At 32.0% G+C, this 20,223-nt stretch overlaps 2 protein-coding genes across 4 annotated transcripts; both read right to left on the bottom strand.

Annotated features, from left to right (window-relative positions):
• Positions 1-2,066: 2,066 nt before the first annotated feature.
• On the bottom strand, positions 2,067-8,032 carry LOC107780910 (ACT domain-containing protein ACR9-like). 3 transcript variants are annotated; one of them, XR_012697940.1, is made up of 8 exons: positions 7,895-8,019; positions 7,671-7,855; positions 5,342-5,560; positions 5,157-5,262; positions 3,699-4,047; positions 3,148-3,432; positions 2,685-3,027; positions 2,067-2,511 (listed from the first exon to the last, which is right to left on the bottom strand). XR_012697940.1 is itself a non-coding variant. In XM_075227793.1 (7 exons), exons 2-7 carry the CDS (start codon positions 7,822-7,824, stop codon positions 2,881-2,883), a joined length of 1,260 nt encoding a protein of 419 aa, XP_075083894.1. In that variant the 5' UTR covers positions 7,825-7,855; positions 7,895-8,032; the 3' UTR covers positions 2,611-2,880. The 3 variants fall into 3 exon arrangements, 1 of the variants encoding a protein (XP_075083894.1); XR_012697939.1 differs by having other exon boundaries at positions 7,671-8,019; XM_075227793.1 differs by lacking the exon at positions 2,067-2,511 and having other exon boundaries at positions 2,611-3,027; positions 7,895-8,032.
• A 6,960-nt stretch (positions 8,033-14,992) lies between these two features.
• Positions 14,993-15,483, bottom strand: LOC107780909 (histone H4-like). The gene has a single exon (XM_016601526.2). It carries the CDS (start codon positions 15,407-15,409, stop codon positions 15,098-15,100), a length of 312 nt encoding a protein of 103 aa, XP_016457012.1. The 5' UTR covers positions 15,410-15,483; the 3' UTR covers positions 14,993-15,097.
• Positions 15,484-20,223: the final 4,740 nt, after the last annotated feature.

Raw genomic sequence — 20,223 nt, 5'->3', positions numbered from 1 at the left:
CTTGAATAATCTTATATTTCTTCAATATATGCCAATGTAATTCTCAATTAATTTTTTCGCATCATAATTGAACCGAGATGGTCAACCGGTCATGCCAACTAATATTTATTTCAGTAAACCTCTAGTTTACTTGTGGCTTGTGATTGTATCATCATGCTTATACTTGTGTAGTACAAATAAAAAAAAAATCAGGTAACCTTTCATATTTATCCGGTATGATTATAGTAATATAAAGATATTCAATCTTCTTTTTATTTATAGTCTCAATATGCCAACCACTTTGGCTAATATATTTGTAAATCAGAATATTTCTTTTGAGACTTACTACAATATTAATGTTATGAACAATTTTATTCATCCGGGTAGTAACAAATTAGTTATTTCAGAACTCTTAACTGTTTTTGTACTACAAGATCTTTTGTCACACCATCCATATAATGAATGTCTCATTCACAAAGAGAATCATATCATAATAATTATAATGTTCAAAATCATCACAAGCAAAATAATTTTTTTTGCTTTAATTTTGCTTTTAATAACTTTCATAAGGCATGACAAAATATATTTTGGCGTATCATATGCATGCGACCAATGATATATTTATATAACTACACAATAATATTCATTATCTTTCTTTGTCTCAAACCTCCCTTAGAGGTGAGTTGTAGTATTTATCCAACTATGCACAAGTACATTATTATGCATAATCTTTATCATATATATATTTTCACATTCACTTTCAGGAATGAGTATGCAATCTCAATATTTATCACAAGTCACATTCTCTTCAAAGAATTTCTCCCTTTTTATAATTACCATAGTGATAACTATTATTATTTTGGCCTTTCGCACGCTCACTTTCATTGGTCAACCACTTGTCTTTATTTAGACTTATCATGCACTGCTATCACATTCACTTCAAGAATGGAGCAAATCAAGTGGGACAAGCTTCATGCTTTTTCATGAAAATTACATTATTTTTTCTTTAGTTATTATTATTATTATCAATATTGTGCATTAGGACTCAAACCCAATGCCTTACCCATATAAAAGCATGCTAGGCCATAATGCGTTGGAACTTGAATCCAACATCTTTTCATCAACATAGTGCGTTGGGACTTGAACCCATTGTCTTACCCTCAAACTTTGGCATAATGGGCCAAAATTCACTAGGACTCGCACTCGAGCCTTTAAAAAATATTATTACTTCATAATTATAGGCATAAGTAAATTAACTTTCAAGAAGACATATATAACTATTTCAATCTTGAAACAATTCCTCTGCAACAAAAATGCTAGATAGGATATATGCCATTTTGTTTTCAAATGATACAATCACTTTTACATTTTAATAAATTAATTAGGGGAAATGTGCAGATAATCTATAACCACTTATATTTCAAAGACTATAAGAACTTCACCAAAAAAATCCAATACGGAGGAATGAGCCTTATGTTTCCAGCAAAAATATTTAAGGCTTAATGCATAACTGTGACTATTATAAATTATAACTATATTGAGTTTATATTGATTGTATATTCGAATGCCAAATTTGCAAGGTACTGTAAAATCACCTACATATTTGATAATTTTGCTTTCAATGAAATACATCATGTGATGGTAAAAATATTATTACTAAATTACCTTAATAATTATCTATCATAGTATGTAAAAGGTCAGAACATATATATACACGTTAGAATATTATCTTTGTCCTATAAGAGATGTAGCAAATAAAGACATACCTTTCCAGTTCTTTATTTCACTGGATACAATTGAAAAAAATATTTTTACTAAACACTGCACATAAAGTTAATGCAAAGATATGAAAATATGAATGGGTTTAGATGGATGTAAAACTTATCTTTGTATTATCATCCAAGACATTTTTCATTGTACTTGATCTCATTGCCTGCTTATAACTTATATAGTCTTGACATAGAAGATTATGAAATGAACAATTCGTGCTGATAACGTGTTATAAAATAAAAGCAACTTAGTAAAACATGAACAAGACATGTTATGAAATAAAAACAATTTAGTAAAACATGAACAAGAAATGGAGATAGAGAGAAGGAAGAGATTTTCTTCTTCAATTGAGTGTATTTTCCTATCTATTACAAGGCCTTTATATAGGCATGAAAAGTGAAGAAAAAGATGTCATTGAATATGTCATTAAGCATAGAAATATGTCATTGAATATGTCATTAAGCATTTGAGAAGATCATGGAGGAAGAGTAGACATCCACCATAATTTGATTTTTCTTATAACAAATAGCTTCTATCTAACAATCATTTTTAATAACCGAAAAATTCTCGAGACCCAGTGACGCACGGTTCAAAAATCGTTGGATAATGAGCTCACCTCTCTACCCACGGATAATGAGTTCTAACCCGTGACGTATGTCTAACCCACACATCATGTGGTGTGCTTTTACCAATAGACCAAAGCCCTCCTTCCTAAGAAGAAAAGTGTTTTCCAGCTTAACCTTCTACCATCCTGGACAAAACCTGTATATCGCGATGAAGAATGGAGAAGCAACATTATATCTTCGAATAAACCAATACACACTGCCCATAACAACAGAAGATGCAGAAAGGGAAAAGAGATGGAAAATTAGAGGAGATTCTATTATGTCAAGAGAGTAGAGAAAAACATAAGATTAAAGCAGAGGTATTACAACCTCTCATAAAACTCATACAGCTGTTAACCCACAGAAGCCTAGATAAGTCACAAACTGAACTTTGGAGGCGATGGTTCTCCGATAGCTCAGGGTTCTCCTTACGCTTTAGTCTTGTTGCGGATATATATACATGGTGACAACACTTGAATGTTGCTGAGCTGAGTTAAAGAAATGGTGCCTTGGTAATTCTTGAATTTCACCAGCCCATTAATGTTCTTTTAACTTTCTCCAAGATTTCAGTTCGAGCTCGCTTGCTGGCTAACGGATACTCTGGGCTTTCATCCAAAAGGAACCTATAAACTTCCCACTGTCGCTCTGCTGTTGAATGCCTTGCAATTTCAGCCTGCAGACCAATTAGGAATGTACTCATTATCGGAACTGGAGATAAAATGCAATTACACTTCCATTAGAGCTAGAAAAGCAAAAACATTTATGGAGGAGAATTTGAGCATCTGGCACTTACAGAGAAAATACAGATACCAAGCTTTTTTAAGGCAAATGTGACATCATAGAAAACACGGGGCCTTCCCTTTCCAGATAACTCAACTGGATTAGCAACCAATAGTTCTGTATCTGGGCCACGACTAGCAACAGTGACTCGCAGTGGATGAAGCATCTCTTCCTTCAAGCGAGAACACAAAGATGCTTGGTTTTCATCATCTAGAATCTTTTTCCCATCTGTTCTCTGGATAAATAGGTCTATGGTGCGAAAGCCCTTGGCGGAAGACAAGATTCTTCCAAAAGCAATCTAGACGTTGAAATAACAAGCACATATGTTTTAATGTCTGAAAATAAGGCAATAGGAAAGGCATCCCAAACTAGAAACACCAATAAAGATTAAAGATATGAAGTATAGACAATCTCATTCTTTATATGGTCCTAATTTTTTTTTCTTTTGTGGACAATGTAGACAGAAATTTGAATCCACCTCGACCATCAGAAGTGTTTTGCTTACAAAACAATTTGATTCGAGAGAACAGGAAATCACTACACAGTTACTAAAATATATGGTACCTGAATATCACAGTCCTTTGAAGTCCTCAAAATGTCATAGATGAGGCCCTTTTGATCAACACATTGTATTTGAAGCAAGGTATGGACTGGGCTCAATAAGTTATCCACTGTGATGGTTGCCTTCTTTAATTTTGTCGTATCAGAAGAAGAGGACTTAGGAACTGCTTCCTTAGACAATTCAAAACTAAACAATTCTTCTGCAACTTCTTGTGGAAGAGAAGAGAATCCTTGCTGAACTTCGCATTCAGGCCCTGCCAACTGAAGTTCACAGCTAATGCAGTATTCTCCCAAAACATCACTTAGATGTTCACATGTCTCATCTCGTCTTTGTTTCGTGTGCAGCAAGTCCCTAATATGGCAACAGAACACCAAGCAGAAATGTAAAAGAAATTACTACATAACAGGCAATTATTGATAGCCTTTAATGCTTATTTTTCCTCATCTGATGGGGAGGAGATGAATACCAACCACATTAGTAATGGCCCAACAGTCAAATTATATGGTGGAAATGAAGTTTGAATTGCCAAAAGGATCAGCAAGAGACAAATCAGAGTATTCTACCAAAAAACACGTCAATATATTAGCGCATAACTTAGCGCAGGTTTTGGGGAACAAAAGTTACATCCATAATCTTTTTTCATAGTTAAATAATCTGGTTGCTGCGAGATTTTATATATATTCTTTTAAATAATCTGGCTGCTGTAGGATACTATATTATGAAACTGATATCAAGCGGGCAGCACCATCAATCATTCAGTCACCAGTAACTGTTTGGTTTACTGGCCAAAAGAGGCTTGCAAAATTAATTAAGTACTTCTAATACTTAGAAATAAGATTTATACTACATTGGCTTAAAAATTTGCATGACCCTGTGAATTTTGTTTCATGATGCCTCAATCCCTAACTAGTTCAGATCGCCTATATGATTACTCTAAATCCAGTTTGCTCTACCTGGACCCATTGCATTCCTGAGAACAAGAATCAAATTACTGCTACCATGTTTGTCTTCAATATCTGATATCTTACAGAGTTAGAGTTGGTTCAGTGTACAAGTGTAAGAGAGCACAGTACTTGAAATTGAGTTTGACCTTGTAGTTTTTTGACCTCGTAATTATACCTTAGTGGTGGTAGGTTTAATTAATAATGGTGTTAAAGAAGAGTTGTTCAGTCCAAATAGTCAAGTCACTGTGGTTCAACCATCATCCATCAGATATACAACAACAACAACATACCCAGTCTTATCCCACACCGTGGGGTCTGGGGAGGGTAGTGTGTACGCAGACCTTACCCCACATCGTCCATCAGATGTGCATTAGCTAAATGGGTTTAGAAGACTAGCATCAATAACAATGCAGCAAGGCCACAAAATATAAAATCTTATATTAAGTAGAGAACCAAAAGCCAATTAGGTTGAAAATCAAAGGTGCCTTAAACATGTCAAGAATTTCAAGGACTTACATGTCATCTGTTAAGAAGAAGAGATCCAAAACTTTGTCATCAGGTGTTGTCATAACTTTTACTCTTTGAATTGTTAGCTCGAGCTCGCAAAGGACCTTGGTAACATCTAAAAAGCACAAATAACCACATTATGAAGCCACGTGCAAGTAAAAAAGGCACAAAACTTTAGATGCATTTATACTTACCATGTAGCAACCCTTTCCTGTCTAGGCAAAAAACCTTCAATAGGTAAACTGTAGGACGTGGGGAACAAGTGGACTGTTGGCTTAAGTAATAAGGAATCATGCATGATGGACATGCAGACATAAGCCGATTTTTCAAGCTTGCCCAATCAACTTTCAGCCAGCTTGGACGTGGGATAACCCATAGTACTATGTAACACCATTTCCCATCGGTGGCAAAATCTGTATTAATTTATACATCAATGTCATCCAACATACTAAGTGGCTGATGAATGAAATGATCAAGATGTAAAATTTAATGGAGCTATCCAACATTTTGTCAGTGAAAAGCAAGAACTTGAAGCTATATGTATACTTGAGAACTTTTAAGTTCGATTAAAAGATGTGTTCTGACATTTTATGGCAAGTAGTTCTTTCATCACAGGATTTTCCAAACTTTCGACATTGGATACGAGCCAGACAATCTTAAAGACGTCAAGTACTTTTAGAGAGACAATTCAACTTGGAAGTAATTAACACGATGCTTAATTAATGTATCTTTTATGTTTTCTCTCCTCTTCCACCAACAATGATGTTCGGTCAAAAAATGCATATATTTAACTATTGTTGCCTCACATTCTAGTACTTTTAATCGTCTTTTGAGTATTAATTATTACTTTATGCTTAATATTATATTTTAACTGTGTAGGAATAAAACAGTGTGAAGATGAAGAAATTTGGAACAAAATTAAATAAAACACAGAACAAAAAAGAAGAAAATAAAAGAATGAAAAGGAGGGAGACAAAGGGGGGGGACACCCGGTGTTTGTCCCCCCTAGTGGAAGACAAGCAAATAAGGAAATACAATTAGCAAGCTAAGAATTGAAGTTGAAAACGTACTGGTTTAAGCGCCAAGTCCAGCGCGACGCGCTGGCCTGGACACTGTGTGCGGGATTTTTCCTATTTCGCCCGGGACAAGGTTATTTCGGCCCTACATGGTCCCAACTCGTATAAAAGGGGTCCTAAACCTAATTTGGAAGGGATCTAACATATTTTGGGGAAGAGAACACGCCACTTTTGGAGGGGAGAACGCAAACCACTCTTGGAGGAGGCTTCTAACTAGTTTTTGTTCTCTTCTCTTCCTTTAATTTTATAGTTTATTAGTTCTAGAGTTGTGGGTGCTACATGAACGTTGTAGCTTGAAGCTTGATTTGTTCTTGTTAATTTATCATATTGGTTTATTTATTCAATCTTGCGCTTAATTATTTGATTGCTTGATCACCAATTAAATACTATCTACGAATCTAGGATTGAGCATAGCGAGATCTTGAACCTGAGTACCGGGAACAGATTTGCGGTTAGGATAGGGATATACCTAATTGCCTTGCTTGATTATTATACGGGAATTATTAATGCGTTCTTGTTAATCCTAATTCCATAGGAATATAGGCGTTAGGTTAGCTTGAATAGGCGAGTAGTATTTCGGGAAAATACTACGAGTAATATTAACCATGTTGATCAATAAACCAGATAAATTAATTAGACAATTTAAGTGGATGACTCAGCGAGATTGTTAGCTAACCCATAGCTCTGGAATATTTTCTCCCACTGAATTCGTCTCTAAGATTGCCGACTTGTTTTCTTTAATTTCTTAGTTTGCTACTCTAGATTAGTTTTAGTTAAATATTCATACTTTAAAAAATCACTTGAATAGATGGATTGTTTTAATTAAAATTTAGTTTAACATTGAGCAACAAATATAGATTGGGAAGCTAGAGAAGCAGCTTATCCATTATCAAATATTCCACTTTCTGCTGATGGGTCAGAAGATTAAACAACCTAACTCCAAACTCTACGCAAAAAGCTGAACCTTTTTGACCGCCAAGTCAGCACTTAAATATTCCATTGTCCATCCTATACGGCACATTTTGCTTTCTAGTTTGCCGAACGACACATTTATATCTATAATCACAATTTAACTTTAAATTTTTTATTTTAACCCAGTAAAACGGTAAATACCCATACAAATATCTATTATTTTGTTTTAGACCATAAGTTTCAAAAGTTTAAAACTCTATGCTCAATCAAACATCATTAAAAAAAAAAAAAAAAAAAAGATTACATAAAATGGAACGAAGGGAGTAGTGAAAATGTAGCTTAGGTTTCATACGACCAAAGATAGTAATTTGAGATTGAAAGCATATCAATGTAGCTTAGGTTTCATACAATAAAAGATACTAATTTGGGATTGAACGCACATCTGAGTGATATTAGACGAAACAGATTTCAAATAATTCAAGAAAATCAGAATCTTTTGGAAGAAGAAATTACAACAAAAATAAATATAGCTGACCTCCGCGGTTTACATAGAGTCCGAATTCAAGAACGATACGACAGAGGTCGCATCCGAGTCCAGCTTTATCGGGGCAATTCACGGTGATAACAGTCGGGTCACCAGATTTCACGCCGGGTTCCATCAAAACGACGTCGTCCCATGCCATCCCCATTTCTCCGGCCAGAATTCACCGGCACCGGCGGCTGAATTTGAGGAATTCTACGGCCAGAATTCACCGGTACCGGCGGCTGAATTAGAGAAATTATCCGGGCGAATTCATAAATCTAAGGAAGTTCGAAGGCCAAGAAGACAAATTCACACCGCCCCCTATTTTGCAAACAATCGGTGGTTTATTTCAGCTGAAATTGTCGATGTTATTGATGAACAGGTTGTTGTTCGGTCAGAAATGGGTCCCACAGTCACATCGTAACCACGTCAGACGTAGTTTGGCATTTTTCAGAGTAGTAATAAAATACTAATTTCTAGGATTCGTTATATGTACTGAACCACAATATATGAAAAAATTCAAGAATAATAAGCACAAATTGAGAATATTAGATTCGAATATTTTTTTTAACTTGTTTTTTAAGAATATTCCATAAAATTGAAATGATGCAAAAAAAATAAATAAGTATAACCGATTTCTATGCAGAGATGACATTCACAAATCAAGAATATTAAAATTTTATTTTGATAAAAATACAAATGATAATACAATATAATTATTGTCTAATTTGTTATCAGTAATCTTATTTTTTGCTTGGTACTCAAATATATAGTCATTCGCCTATTTCATGCAACCTAGTTCTATACACGAGATTATTAGATTTTGCGAAACAAAATTTTGGATAATAATTAACGATATTTAAGAATGTTACCCTTTAAAATACATATTCATTTTTGCTAGAAAGTTTATTCGAGATTATAATTTATCGACACTAACTAAGTTAGCATTAAAGTGTAATAGATTGGGTAATTATATTTGGCGTTATAGTTTTTTACATAAAATTACAGAGAGAAAGATAGTAACACACTAAACAAAGATAAAATAAACAGAGTCTTACATGTCCAATTTTTTTTTACAGTGTCACATTTTTAGCTGTATGTATACATTAGAATTACAATACAAAATTTAATCAGTTTCAAATCAACTTCGCCTTAAACAAAAATTTTGATTTCAAAATTATCTAAGATTTTCAACAATCCAAAAATGAAAATAAAGCTCATTTTAAAACAGCAACATCATTTTGCCATTAAAAACTTGTATTGCTGATTGTATTTCAATACACCTTAAAAGAACCTATACTTAAATTTATTCATGTTGTTAATTTGTATCGGAAGGACCATGATTTTAAGATATTATTTTTAAATCCGTGGATAATCTTTTCTCTGTCTTCTTTTTGTACATGGTCAATATTTTATATTCAGCTTTTCCTTATCCAATATGCAAACCTGATTTTTCTAACAAGTGATAAGGAGGCATATGCAATTTTTAATTATCTTAATAAGATATGTATAAAAATATATTTCCCCCCATTAAGATAGATATATATTATCAAAATCATTGAACGGATGTTTCATGAATTCAACAACTAAGCAATCATAAAGTTGGAGGTAGGTGCTCTACATAAATCATTATAATTCTAACCATTGGGGCATTAATAAATTTCATCTTCTACTTTTAACATGATTTTTTGAAGACAAACTTAGAAATTTTTGTACTTTTTTAAATAACTAAAAAAGAGGATTTGTTTAATTCAACTCAGTCTATTTGTAACACTCCTCAAATTTATAAAAGTTTCGAGACACGCTAATTATAGAATTAAATTATTATTATTATTATTATTATTATTATTATTATTATTATTATTATTATTATTATTATTATTATTATTATTATTATTATTATTATTATTATTATTATTATTATTATTATTATTAGTAATAGTAGTAGTAGTAGTAGGAGAAGGAGGAATAGCCTCGATTAACATCTTATTAGGATCAAATAACATATAGATGTATTGCAAGTACATTATTTCCTACAAAATGTGAAGGATTTTTTTTCACCAATGAAAATGTGAAGGAAAATATTTTTTGCAGATTTAATCTAAAATTTTCGTAAAATTGAGATGGTTAAATTTTCCCGGAAAGGTACGGGAAATGGTGAGATTTTTTTATTGTGGTGGGGAAAAAATAAGTTAATATGTTAAGTATTAAATTAATTTCCACAACTACAACAAGTGGTTTGCTATTTGCTATTGCTATTTTATTTTGATGACTGAAGTTGACTTGACTTTTGCCCATTTACCATTAGAAGTAAATGGTGCAATGGATTTGCAACTTGTTTTTGTTTGACGATAATTAAAACATAGAATTAGGCAGCTGCTAATTAGTTAACAATTCCAATATGACACTCAAGAAGTTTTTAGACAAACCCAAGAGCAACCGAACTCTATTAGAGTCCTTAATATGGTAATTACGTCACAAATTTGTTTAATTATACTGTCTAAAGTTGGTTTTCAGAATTATACAAGTTATAAATGTGCCTTAAGAAAGGGACCTTTTTATTATTATCTCATGCGTCTCAACAAATTTTAAGCAATATTAATTTTAAAAAAAATCTCAACAAGTTCTTTGGAAAAGTTATTAACACAATTTCTGATGAGTGCTTCCAAAAGTTCTTTAAAGAAAGTTTCCTAAGGCACAGAAAAAAAGACAAAGGTTTTTGAAAAACTTTTATTTGCCATTAGTTTAATTCTAATTTAATTTTCATATTTAGGTCTAAAATTATGGGGTAATTTTCTATTCAAAGGAAATGTGAGAAATGAGAAATAAGAAATGTTATAAAGGTGCCTTAAGAAGTAGTTTAGGCGTTCCATTCTTCTTTTCTCCTTTCTAGGCAGAGTCGGGCCCGGGCCTATATTATAAAGTGGGGTTATACGCATATAAAATCCGACAAAAATTTAATATATATATATATATATATATATATATATATATATATATAAAATAGTGATCATTTAAGTGGCATTCTATATACAAAATAAATTTTTGTCGAATACAAAAATGCATTCGTGACCTTCAAATATTGCGTCCGCCTCTGTTTCTAGGCCACAAAGTAATTTGTAAAACACTTAAATCTCTAAATTCTATTAAATAAATTGATTCACGCCTTATCTTGATTATAGACTTCACATGAACCTTATCCTAGGATTGATTGTTGTAACCATGGCTAAGGGTGTGCATTAGTCCACGACGATTTGAGTAGAAAGCCTACCTAAAAAAGACAAATACAAAAGGGACAAATGAATAAGCTAAAGGAGAAGATAATGAAGTATGACATGAATCGAGTGGATCTAAATGCAACGTCAAAAAGATAATGCTAGGCAAGGATAAGTTGAAATTCAAGTATGTGTTGTTGGCCTCTTCCAAAATAATCCATAGCGGCCTAGCCAAACATTAATCCAAGTACAATTTTATCTTATAGTACATATTTTTCAATCTCGCTTTATACATGTAGTATAGTGATCAATAAAACGAAAATTATCATAAAATATTACTTCTCTAAAAAAGAAACAGACTAGAGACGACATAGGAAGGTATTCAGTTAAAAAAAAATAGGATAATTTACGAAGGATAGAAACAAGCTACAAGTCTTATCAATGCCTTTCCTGCGGGGCAATATGTTTTTAAACAAAAAAAAAACAGCAAATAAGACAAGAACTAAGGGGTCTTTGGTTGGAAAAACAAGTTATCCAAGATAAAATTAGCTCGTGATTAGTTATTCACATATTGTTATCCAACTCTCCCATAAAGATAAAAATAACATTACAATTATAAAATAACTAATCTTGAGATTAGTTATACTGTAATTTTATCACAATCAAATATGGGATAAACTCATCTTAAATTTAATTTTAGAATTAATTATTCTTTATCCCTCGTATCAAACGAGATACAAATTTGTTGCGTTAACGCACTACGGCTTTTCATTGTTCATTAGAGATTTTAAAAAAGTAATGCTGAGTAATTTACTATCACCTCTAAGGGATCGTTTGGTTGGAAATAAGTTATCATACGATTAGTTATTCCACCCTCCCATAGGGATAAATAAACACTACAATCCCGAGATTAGTTATACCGCAATTTTATCTCAACCAAACATGGGATAAACTCATTTCAAATTTAATCCAAAGATTAATTATCCTTATTCCTAATACCAAACAAGCCCTAAATGTTGAAAAACTAATTTGCTGTGTAAATGGATGATAACAAGTAACTCGCTGAATTGCTGTTTAAATTGTTATTCATGTCTTTTCGCGGACAAGTACAATGCAACTTTGGATGGGCACTGGATTATAAGAGACTTCTGAGTTTTTAAATTAACTAGTTTTTAGTGTACGTGCGTCGTACGAGTCTATCGTGTTAATCAATAAAAATATATACAAAAAAGAATAAATTTAATTTGCATGTACCACATATACTCCTATAATCTAGGTAAACTGATCTGTATTTCAGTAATCTTCGTAGGCTGTCAGCCAGGCACTCCCAATTTAATCCCTTTTTTTGAGTCGTATGTTTCTTCTCATCTCAAAGATTTTCATTTAACTCTAACTTATGCACCACATGAGAAAGTAGGAACACTCTAAAAGAACTCATTCCACCTAATCCCTTCCTAAATAATTATATTATGGATTACATAATTATATATATAGATCAAAGTAAAAATATAACATTTCAAAATTTAACATGTAAATAGAAAAGTTAAAAAAAAAAAAAGGACCTTAAAGACTTAATGCACACCTAGTGTTTGGAAAAATTATCATAACAAAAGTAGTTAAGAGTTTCCTCTTAATGTATTGTCCTTTTCTATTTATGTATAGGAAAAGTTAGAATTTAAAATAATTTGATTCCTTCTTGAAATATATATTTTCTTTTAATTAACTTAAGATTTTGGGAATTGAAGATATTTAATTCCTTCTCTAAAACGTATTTTTCTCATTTATTTAAGGTAGAAATTTTAGGAATGTGTTTTTCACTTTTCTAATCAAGGTCCTAAATAGGAAAGTAATTAAATAAGTATTTTTAAATAGTAGGAAAGTAAATTGAATGATTAATACTATATATAGGAAGATAACTAAATGACTATTTTGTCTAGTGTAAACTTTATTTTAAAGGGTTAAAAAAAGCGAACGATATTTCGCTAAGGATTTTCGTGCTTTTAATATAACTAGTCACCATACACGTGCGTTGCACGTGTATACCGAATTATATAGTCATGATTTTATAAAATAATATTAATATTATTAAATAAATATTTGAGTAAATAATTATACATGAAAGAAAGTACAAAAAAGAGAAGGAGTTCTAAAATTAGAGGAAAGAAAATAAAGAAAAAGGAATAACAATACTTCCTCAACGTCGAAGAATTGGCAGAATGATATGTTGTTAAGAATGCTGGAGAATTCCCTTTATGTAAAATGTGGCTTTTGATTTAAAGCCACCAATGGTTAAAGCATAATACAAACACGGGCGGATCTAGATAGTAAGGAGTGGGTTCACGTGAATTCATGCTCTCCTCCTTCTGCTATATATCGCACTAGTATTTTTCCAAATAAATATATAAATAAACATGTGTGAATCCATGCTCAAATGAGCACTTTGGTTTAATGGTAGCGGAGTGCCCCTTTGCCTTCAAGGCCAAGGGTTTGATTCCTACTTGGTACTCTTTGATATTTTCAATTTAAAGATGCTTATATTTGTGGGGAAAGTGTACAGATAGCCACTGATAATAGATGTCTTTACATTTTAGCCACTATTTTAAATGTATTTACTCTTTAACCAGTACTTAATAAATTTTTACTCGCCGGACAAAAATACTTTTGTGCTAGACATAGGTATTGTGTAAATATTAAGGACATGATGTCCTTAACTTCATGAATGTTGTGTAAATATTTAGGACAAAGTGTTCTATATTTGCATCTTCTGCTGCTAAACTTTAGGACATCATGTCCTTAACTTCATATGTGCAGTGTAAATGTTAAGGACATGGTATCCTTAACTTCATGTGTGCAATATAAATATTAAGGACATAATATCATTAACTTGTATTTGCAACTTCTATTGTTAAACTTTAGGACATCATGTCTTTAACTTCATATATATAGTGTAAATGTTAAGGGCATGGTATTCTTAACTTCATGAGTGATGTATAAATATTAAGGACATGGTGTCCTTAACTTCATATGTACAGTATAAATGTTAAGGACATAGTGTCCTTAACTTCATGTATGCAATGTAAATGTTAAAGACATAATATCATTAACTTGTATTTGCAACTTCTGTTGTTAAATTTTAGGCTATCATGTCCTTAACTTCATGTATGCATTGTAAATGTTAAGGACATGGTATCCTTAACTTCATGTGTGCAATGTAAATGTTAAGGACATAGTATCCATAATATTTTACACATCACTCATAAAGTTAAGGACACCATGTTCTTAATATTTACACATCACTCATGAAGAAAGGGTAAAAAAGACTTTTTGTATCAATTTTAATAGAGTAGTGAATATTTTTGCTCAATATTAAAAATACTAGCTAAAAAGTAAATACCACTTAAAAACGTGGTTATACCACGCCATTTCTACTACATTTGTTTATTATTACCTTTTCCTTCTTGGTTAAACTACTTTGGTCATTCTTTAAAGAGAAAGCTTTCAATAAAATATTTCTTTATAAATGACTTTTAGCTAGATATATAAATATAATGTAGTTAAAATTATAACCAATTATGCAATTATTGATAGTTTTAGAGTATGCAAAGTTGTAAAATCATCTAGGACCTAAATAATACTAGTAATAATTATTAATTATTGTTTGCTCGTCAACTTGTAGTCATTATTAAAAAATTTATATAATCAAACCCAACATCTATATTATAAGTAGTGGTGTGCTCATACTCTTAAAATTTTGGATACGCTTATACAAAAGATTAGTTTATACAATTTACTTGAATAATGTTTGATTAAAGGTTAAAATTGTCACTCAGTTTTTTATGTATAAATTTATAAATTAACTTCACATACAAGTCTTCACACATTTTGAAAAGCCCCAAAGAGTTTCTATTTATATAAACTCACCTTAGTATTACCAATACAAATTCTAGTCAAACGATATTAATATTGAAAATGACAACAAAATCGAAACAATGCTTATATGCTTGAATTTTGAACACTGCTTAAGCTACAAAGGGGCAAAGAAATAAACAAAATTGATCAAACCCGTTGAAATTAGCATTCAATCAAAAACCTCTGATTCAAATCGAAGGGACACAAGAATGAGAATAATACCAGGCAATTTCATTTCATTAGCACGAAAATCTAGTCAATTACATTAACATTAACACCAAAACAAACACAAAATTAACAACGATTTCACAATTTTTAACCACCAAAACCATAAAGAGTCCTGCCTTGTCTCTTCAAAGAGTAAACAACATCCATTGCAGTCACAGTCTTTCTCCTAGCGTGCTCAGTGTAAGTCACAGCATCACGAATCACATTCTCCAAAAATATCTTCAAAACTCCTCTCGTCTCTTCGTAAATCAGACCGCTGATTCTCTTCACTCCACCTCTTCTCGCTAATCTCCTAATAGCAGGCTTAGTAATTCCCTGAATGTTATCACGGAGCACCTTACGGTGTCGTTTTGCTCCTCCTTTTCCCAAACCCTTGCCTCCCTTTCCACGGCCTGACATTTTTGATAGAGAAATTGAACTGAGAAGAGTTGATTTCTAGGGTTTCGCTGGAGTTGCAGTAATGGTGAATGGAATGGGGACGAGAGTTTATATAGTGGGAAATGGAGGTGGTTTTGAATTTTTGGGGTGGTAGATTTTGGCGGTCGATTGAATTTATGAAAATTTGGATTGACGGTTTGAGATTGCGATCCGCGTGAGTTGTTTTAACTCGTTGTGGACCGTCAATAACATGGCAATCGACGGACAGTATTTATTTAATATTCTAAACGGATTGTTGACGTCGTCTGTTTTTTTTGTAATTTTTGCCCCTAAAATTTTGCTTCCCGCCCATTTGCACCAAATGTGATTAGGGTGTTCGTCGGTCGATACGGTACGGTATTTAAACATTTTGGTTCGGTATTCAGTTTCGTAAAATGCTATACCAATACCGTACCTAATTAAATTCGATATGGTTTGGTTTTCTCCTTTCGGTTTATTCGGTTCGGTAACTTTGATTTATTCGATTTGAATACTAACTTGTGCATAGAGTCATAGACGGTAATATTCTTAATTAAAGTACTCAAAAGTACAAACCTTAAAACGTTTGTTGACATAAGTTTTGTCCAAAACTAACATATACCAACCTAGAGAGATAAACCTTAGAGAAAATGTCTTGTTGATTGTTTAGAGTTAATTGATGAACTTAGAGAATAAAAGAAAGTAAAATTTTAGATTTCTTATACTTATGTTATAATTAATAAAATGTGTATTGTGTAATATAATATATATTTCGGTACGGTATTAGTATTTTGGTTTTTATTTTAAAATACCAAATACCAAATACGATACCTAATACCAATTTGTTTTTAAAACTTAAACCAAATACCATACCGAATACCAAAATATCGAATATCGAATACCAAAATTTTTTATTTCGGTACGATAATTCGGTATTTACCTAATTATGCACAGCCCTAAATGTGATTACCATTCTAATTTAACTCGTGAGGTATGTAGCATATGTTATTAAAATAAATAAAAAATGTTATGATTAGAGATAATACTAAATAGCTTTTTTTTAAAAAGTTAGTAGTATTTTTTTTGTTGGGTTTCATAAAGTTCTTAAAATTTCATTTAATGAATCAATCCTTGTTATAAATTTTTAAAGTACAAATAATGATGTGTGTAATACATTTTTTATTTAGCAAAGAATGGACATGTACTAAATACATATCTAACAATTAACTCTTTTAAAATCATATACATCAAAGGTGGTTAAGGATGCTATGTTTAGTATAAAGGAGAATGAAAGCCCCGGTCCTGATGGCTATCGAAGTGGATTCTTCAAGGGTGCTTGGTCCATTGTAGGGGATGAAGTTACATATGCCATACTTGAATTCTTGTGAAATGGGCGATTGTTGAAGCAGATTAACTCTATCTATTATAGCTTTAATTCCTAAAGTAGAGGATCATCGGCTTGCTAATCAATACAGACCTATTTCATGTTGTAATGTGATATATAAATGCATATCTAGAGTCATCTGTCAGAGACTAAGGAAGATTATTGGAGTGTTGGTTGTTGATAACCAAGCATTAGTTGTGGAGGGGAGGTCCCTAATTCACAATGTCTTGATTTGCCATGATCTATTAAGGCATTATAATAGAAAAACTATACCTAGATGCTTGATGAAGATTGACCTCAAGAAGACTTATGATATTGTTAGTTGGGATTTCCTGAAAGAGGTTCTGAAAGGGTATGGTTTTCCTCAACCCTTTGTCCACCTAGTAATGAGTTGTGTCACTTCTACTAGCTTCACTGTTAGAGTTAATGGAGAGGGGCATTGCTACTTCACATGTAATAGAGGGCTTGGACAAGGTGATCATATGTCTCCTCTATTATTTGTGCTTGTCATGAAGTATTTGACTAGAGTCCTTAGGAGGATGAGTGACCTGGCAGATTTTCAATTCCATCCAATGTGTAAAAGCACCAAGCTCACATATTTAATTTCTGCTGATGACTTGATATTGTTTTGCAAAGGCAATCTAACCTCCATCCATAAAATCATGGAGGTCATTACTCGTTTCAGTGAAGTAACTGGACTGGAAGCAAATTTGGACAAGTCAAATATATTCTTGGCAGGCATTGATGAAGATAATCAGTAGAGGATTCTAAGCAACACATACTTTTCAATAGGTTCTTTGCCTATTAGATACTTAGGCTTACCTTTGTCTTCAAAGAAGTTGAGTAAAGTGGAATGTCACAAGTTTGTATAGAAGATCAGAGAGAGAATGAGAATTGGCTATTCTAAGCAACTTTCTTATGCTGGCAGATTACAAATAATTATTGTTGTTCTTTTCTCTATAAATTTTTTTGGGGGGGGAGGTGGAGTTGTGTTCATTTTATCAGAAAATGTGATAAAAAAAATTGATAGAAAGTATAGGAAATACCTCTGGAGGGCCTCTGAAGGGAAAAGGAAAGCATATCTGGGATATCTTTGGAAAAAGTATGTAAGCCTACGAAGTTTGGAGGCTTGAACATAAAACGATGAAAAATATGGAATATTGCATCAGTTGGGAAGCTGTTATGGCAATTAGTCACTAAGAAGGATGGTGTGGTTTAAATGGGTAAATGAGGTTTATATGAAGAACTGTAGAGATATATGAGAACACAATCCACCTCAAGAGAGTAACTGGTACTGGAAGAAGTTGAATTCATCAAAAGAGATAATGGCACAATGGTATAACAGAGACATATATAAGCTAACTTCAAATGACACATATTTAGTATCATGTAGTTATAATGCAATGCTTGTGGATATGACAAGGATGAGAGAAGCTGACTTGGTTTGAAGTGTTGTAATGTTGCCTCGGCAAAGAGTAATCTTATGGCTTGCTTATCAGGATAAATTTCTAACAAAGAAAAGGTTATTGAGACTAAATATACTCACTGATGGGAACATGAATTGCTGCTTATGTGAGCTTGGAGTTCGTGAAACTCATTTACACCTTTTTGGTGAGTGTGAATGGTCACTAAAGTGAGAGAAAAACTGGCTACATGGACTGGTATTGCTCTTCCACAGAAGCCTGCTAGAAGCACCCTGCAATGGATCAGAAACATACAATGGTGGCAATTCAAAAAATAAGTTGGTGCTCATGTTTATGGAGCCATGATTTACTATACATGGCAAGCTAGGAATTATAGGATATTCAGAAAATTAAATGTAAATAGTGAGTTTTTAGTTTTACAGATTCAAAAAGAACTTAGGGAGAGAATCAGCAATTGTACAGGTTTTGGGAGAGCTAGAAACTATCAAGTTTTGATTAATAGGATGTGTAATTAGATTACATTGATGATTGATTTGTCTTCCTAAGATCTTAGTACTCTGAGCACCCTTCCTAGAAGGTGATTTGGAATCTAGATGTTCTTAGTTTGTAAAACTTTTGGTTATTACGGTAATATTCACATTTTATTATAAAAAAAAGGTATTTCTATCAACTATAGCTATGCAGGAGAAATCCTTAACCAAAAGAACATAATTTATGAACCAAAATATATTAGGTTCGAATCCTAGTTAAATTATCCTTTCTTGAATTATTATTTTTTACATAATAAACTCTTAGTTCAGCTAGATTTTAGTAGTTGTGAGGCTAATTGAGTTTTTTCTTTAAAATGTTTTTATTACGTTAGGAGAGGGGGAACGGGAAGGGGATACTACAGTACTACCGGATTTGAACCCTCACATCTAATGTGGAATACAGGAAGCTGACCAAGCGAGCTAGGCCCTCAATGCCAATAGGATTCAAAGTCACGTATTCACTTTTATATTATCTCATTTTGAAAGTTTTAAGTCACTTTTAAATAACTCAATGGGTCAAGTGATCCAAATCTTGACGAATTGCATCAAAATTAAATTGTGACAAACAACTAAAGTGAAATAAAAATGCAGCAAACAACTACTACCTGAAACTTGTGTTAGTGCAGTTAGGCCATCTCCAACCCTTACCTCCATTTTCTCTTTTAAAATGCAGGAAAATTACTCAAACCATTACTCCATTTTATATTCTTCTCTTTCTTCAATATTATATTATTATCTTTATTTAAATTTTATTTTCTTATTTCTATTAAAGAAAATCTATCTTTTTTCCTTTTTTACATTTTCATCACATATAATTTAATATAAAATTATTTTACACCATAAATTTTTAACTAATATAATTTGTAAGCAAATATTATACATTATATATATTAAAGGATAATTCAAATAAAAGTGAAATCATTGAAATACAAGATAATTCAATACATATTACATAATGGTAAAATTCATATTAAATATTACATAAATATTCAACTTCCACCTCTAGTATGCTCCCATAAATGATCTATTAATGCATTACGAAGTGCAAAATGAGCATCTCTGTCCTTAATTTTTTTGTGTCGAGCTAAAAATTGTTCAAATCAATGATTTTCATCTACTACAATTTCTACCGTTGGAGGTGGACATTCCCAATCATCTTGAATTGGTGCATTAAGATCACGTTCATCATCTATTATCATGTTGTGCAGTATAATACATGTAGTTATTATTCGCAACTTTCAATTTTAGCAACATCTAATATTTTATATTTGCACCATTCATTTTTTGAGATGATTATATATTCTTTGTACAATTATAACTTATAATAAAATTAACTTACAATTTTACATAAAAATAATTAATGCACGAAAATTAATTTATCAAAATTATACACCAAAATTAAGATGTAAAATTAATATTATAAAGATATTACATAAACATAATTAGGTATATATAAAAAAATAAATTAAAAGAGTTAAA

Source organism: Nicotiana tabacum, chromosome 13 (assembly GCF_000715075.1).
Source record: "Nicotiana tabacum cultivar K326 chromosome 13, ASM71507v2, whole genome shotgun sequence".
NCBI classification, from domain to species: domain Eukaryota; kingdom Viridiplantae; phylum Streptophyta; class Magnoliopsida; order Solanales; family Solanaceae; genus Nicotiana; species Nicotiana tabacum.
Note: the sequence above shows the minus strand (reverse complement) of the source record. Positions and strands in the feature narration are given on the sequence as shown.

Bases quoted from the DNA above. Each gene is read 5' to 3' on its own strand.
- LOC107780910 (XM_075227793.1), bottom strand. From the start codon at position 7,824: ATGGGGATGGCATGGGACGACGTCGTTTTGATGGAACCCGGCGTGAAA. The intron at 3,433-3,698 runs GTACCATATATT...TTCAACGTCTAG, and splicing joins CAAAGGACTGTGATATTCAG to ATTGCTTTTGGAAGAATCTT. The intron at 3,028-3,147 runs GTAAGTGCCAGA...ATTGGTCTGCAG, and splicing joins TTGGTATCTGTATTTTCTCT to GCTGAAATTGCAAGGCATTC.
- LOC107780909 (XM_016601526.2), bottom strand. From the start codon at position 15,409: ATGTCAGGCCGTGGAAAGGGAGGCAAGGGTTTGGGAAAAGGAGGAGCA.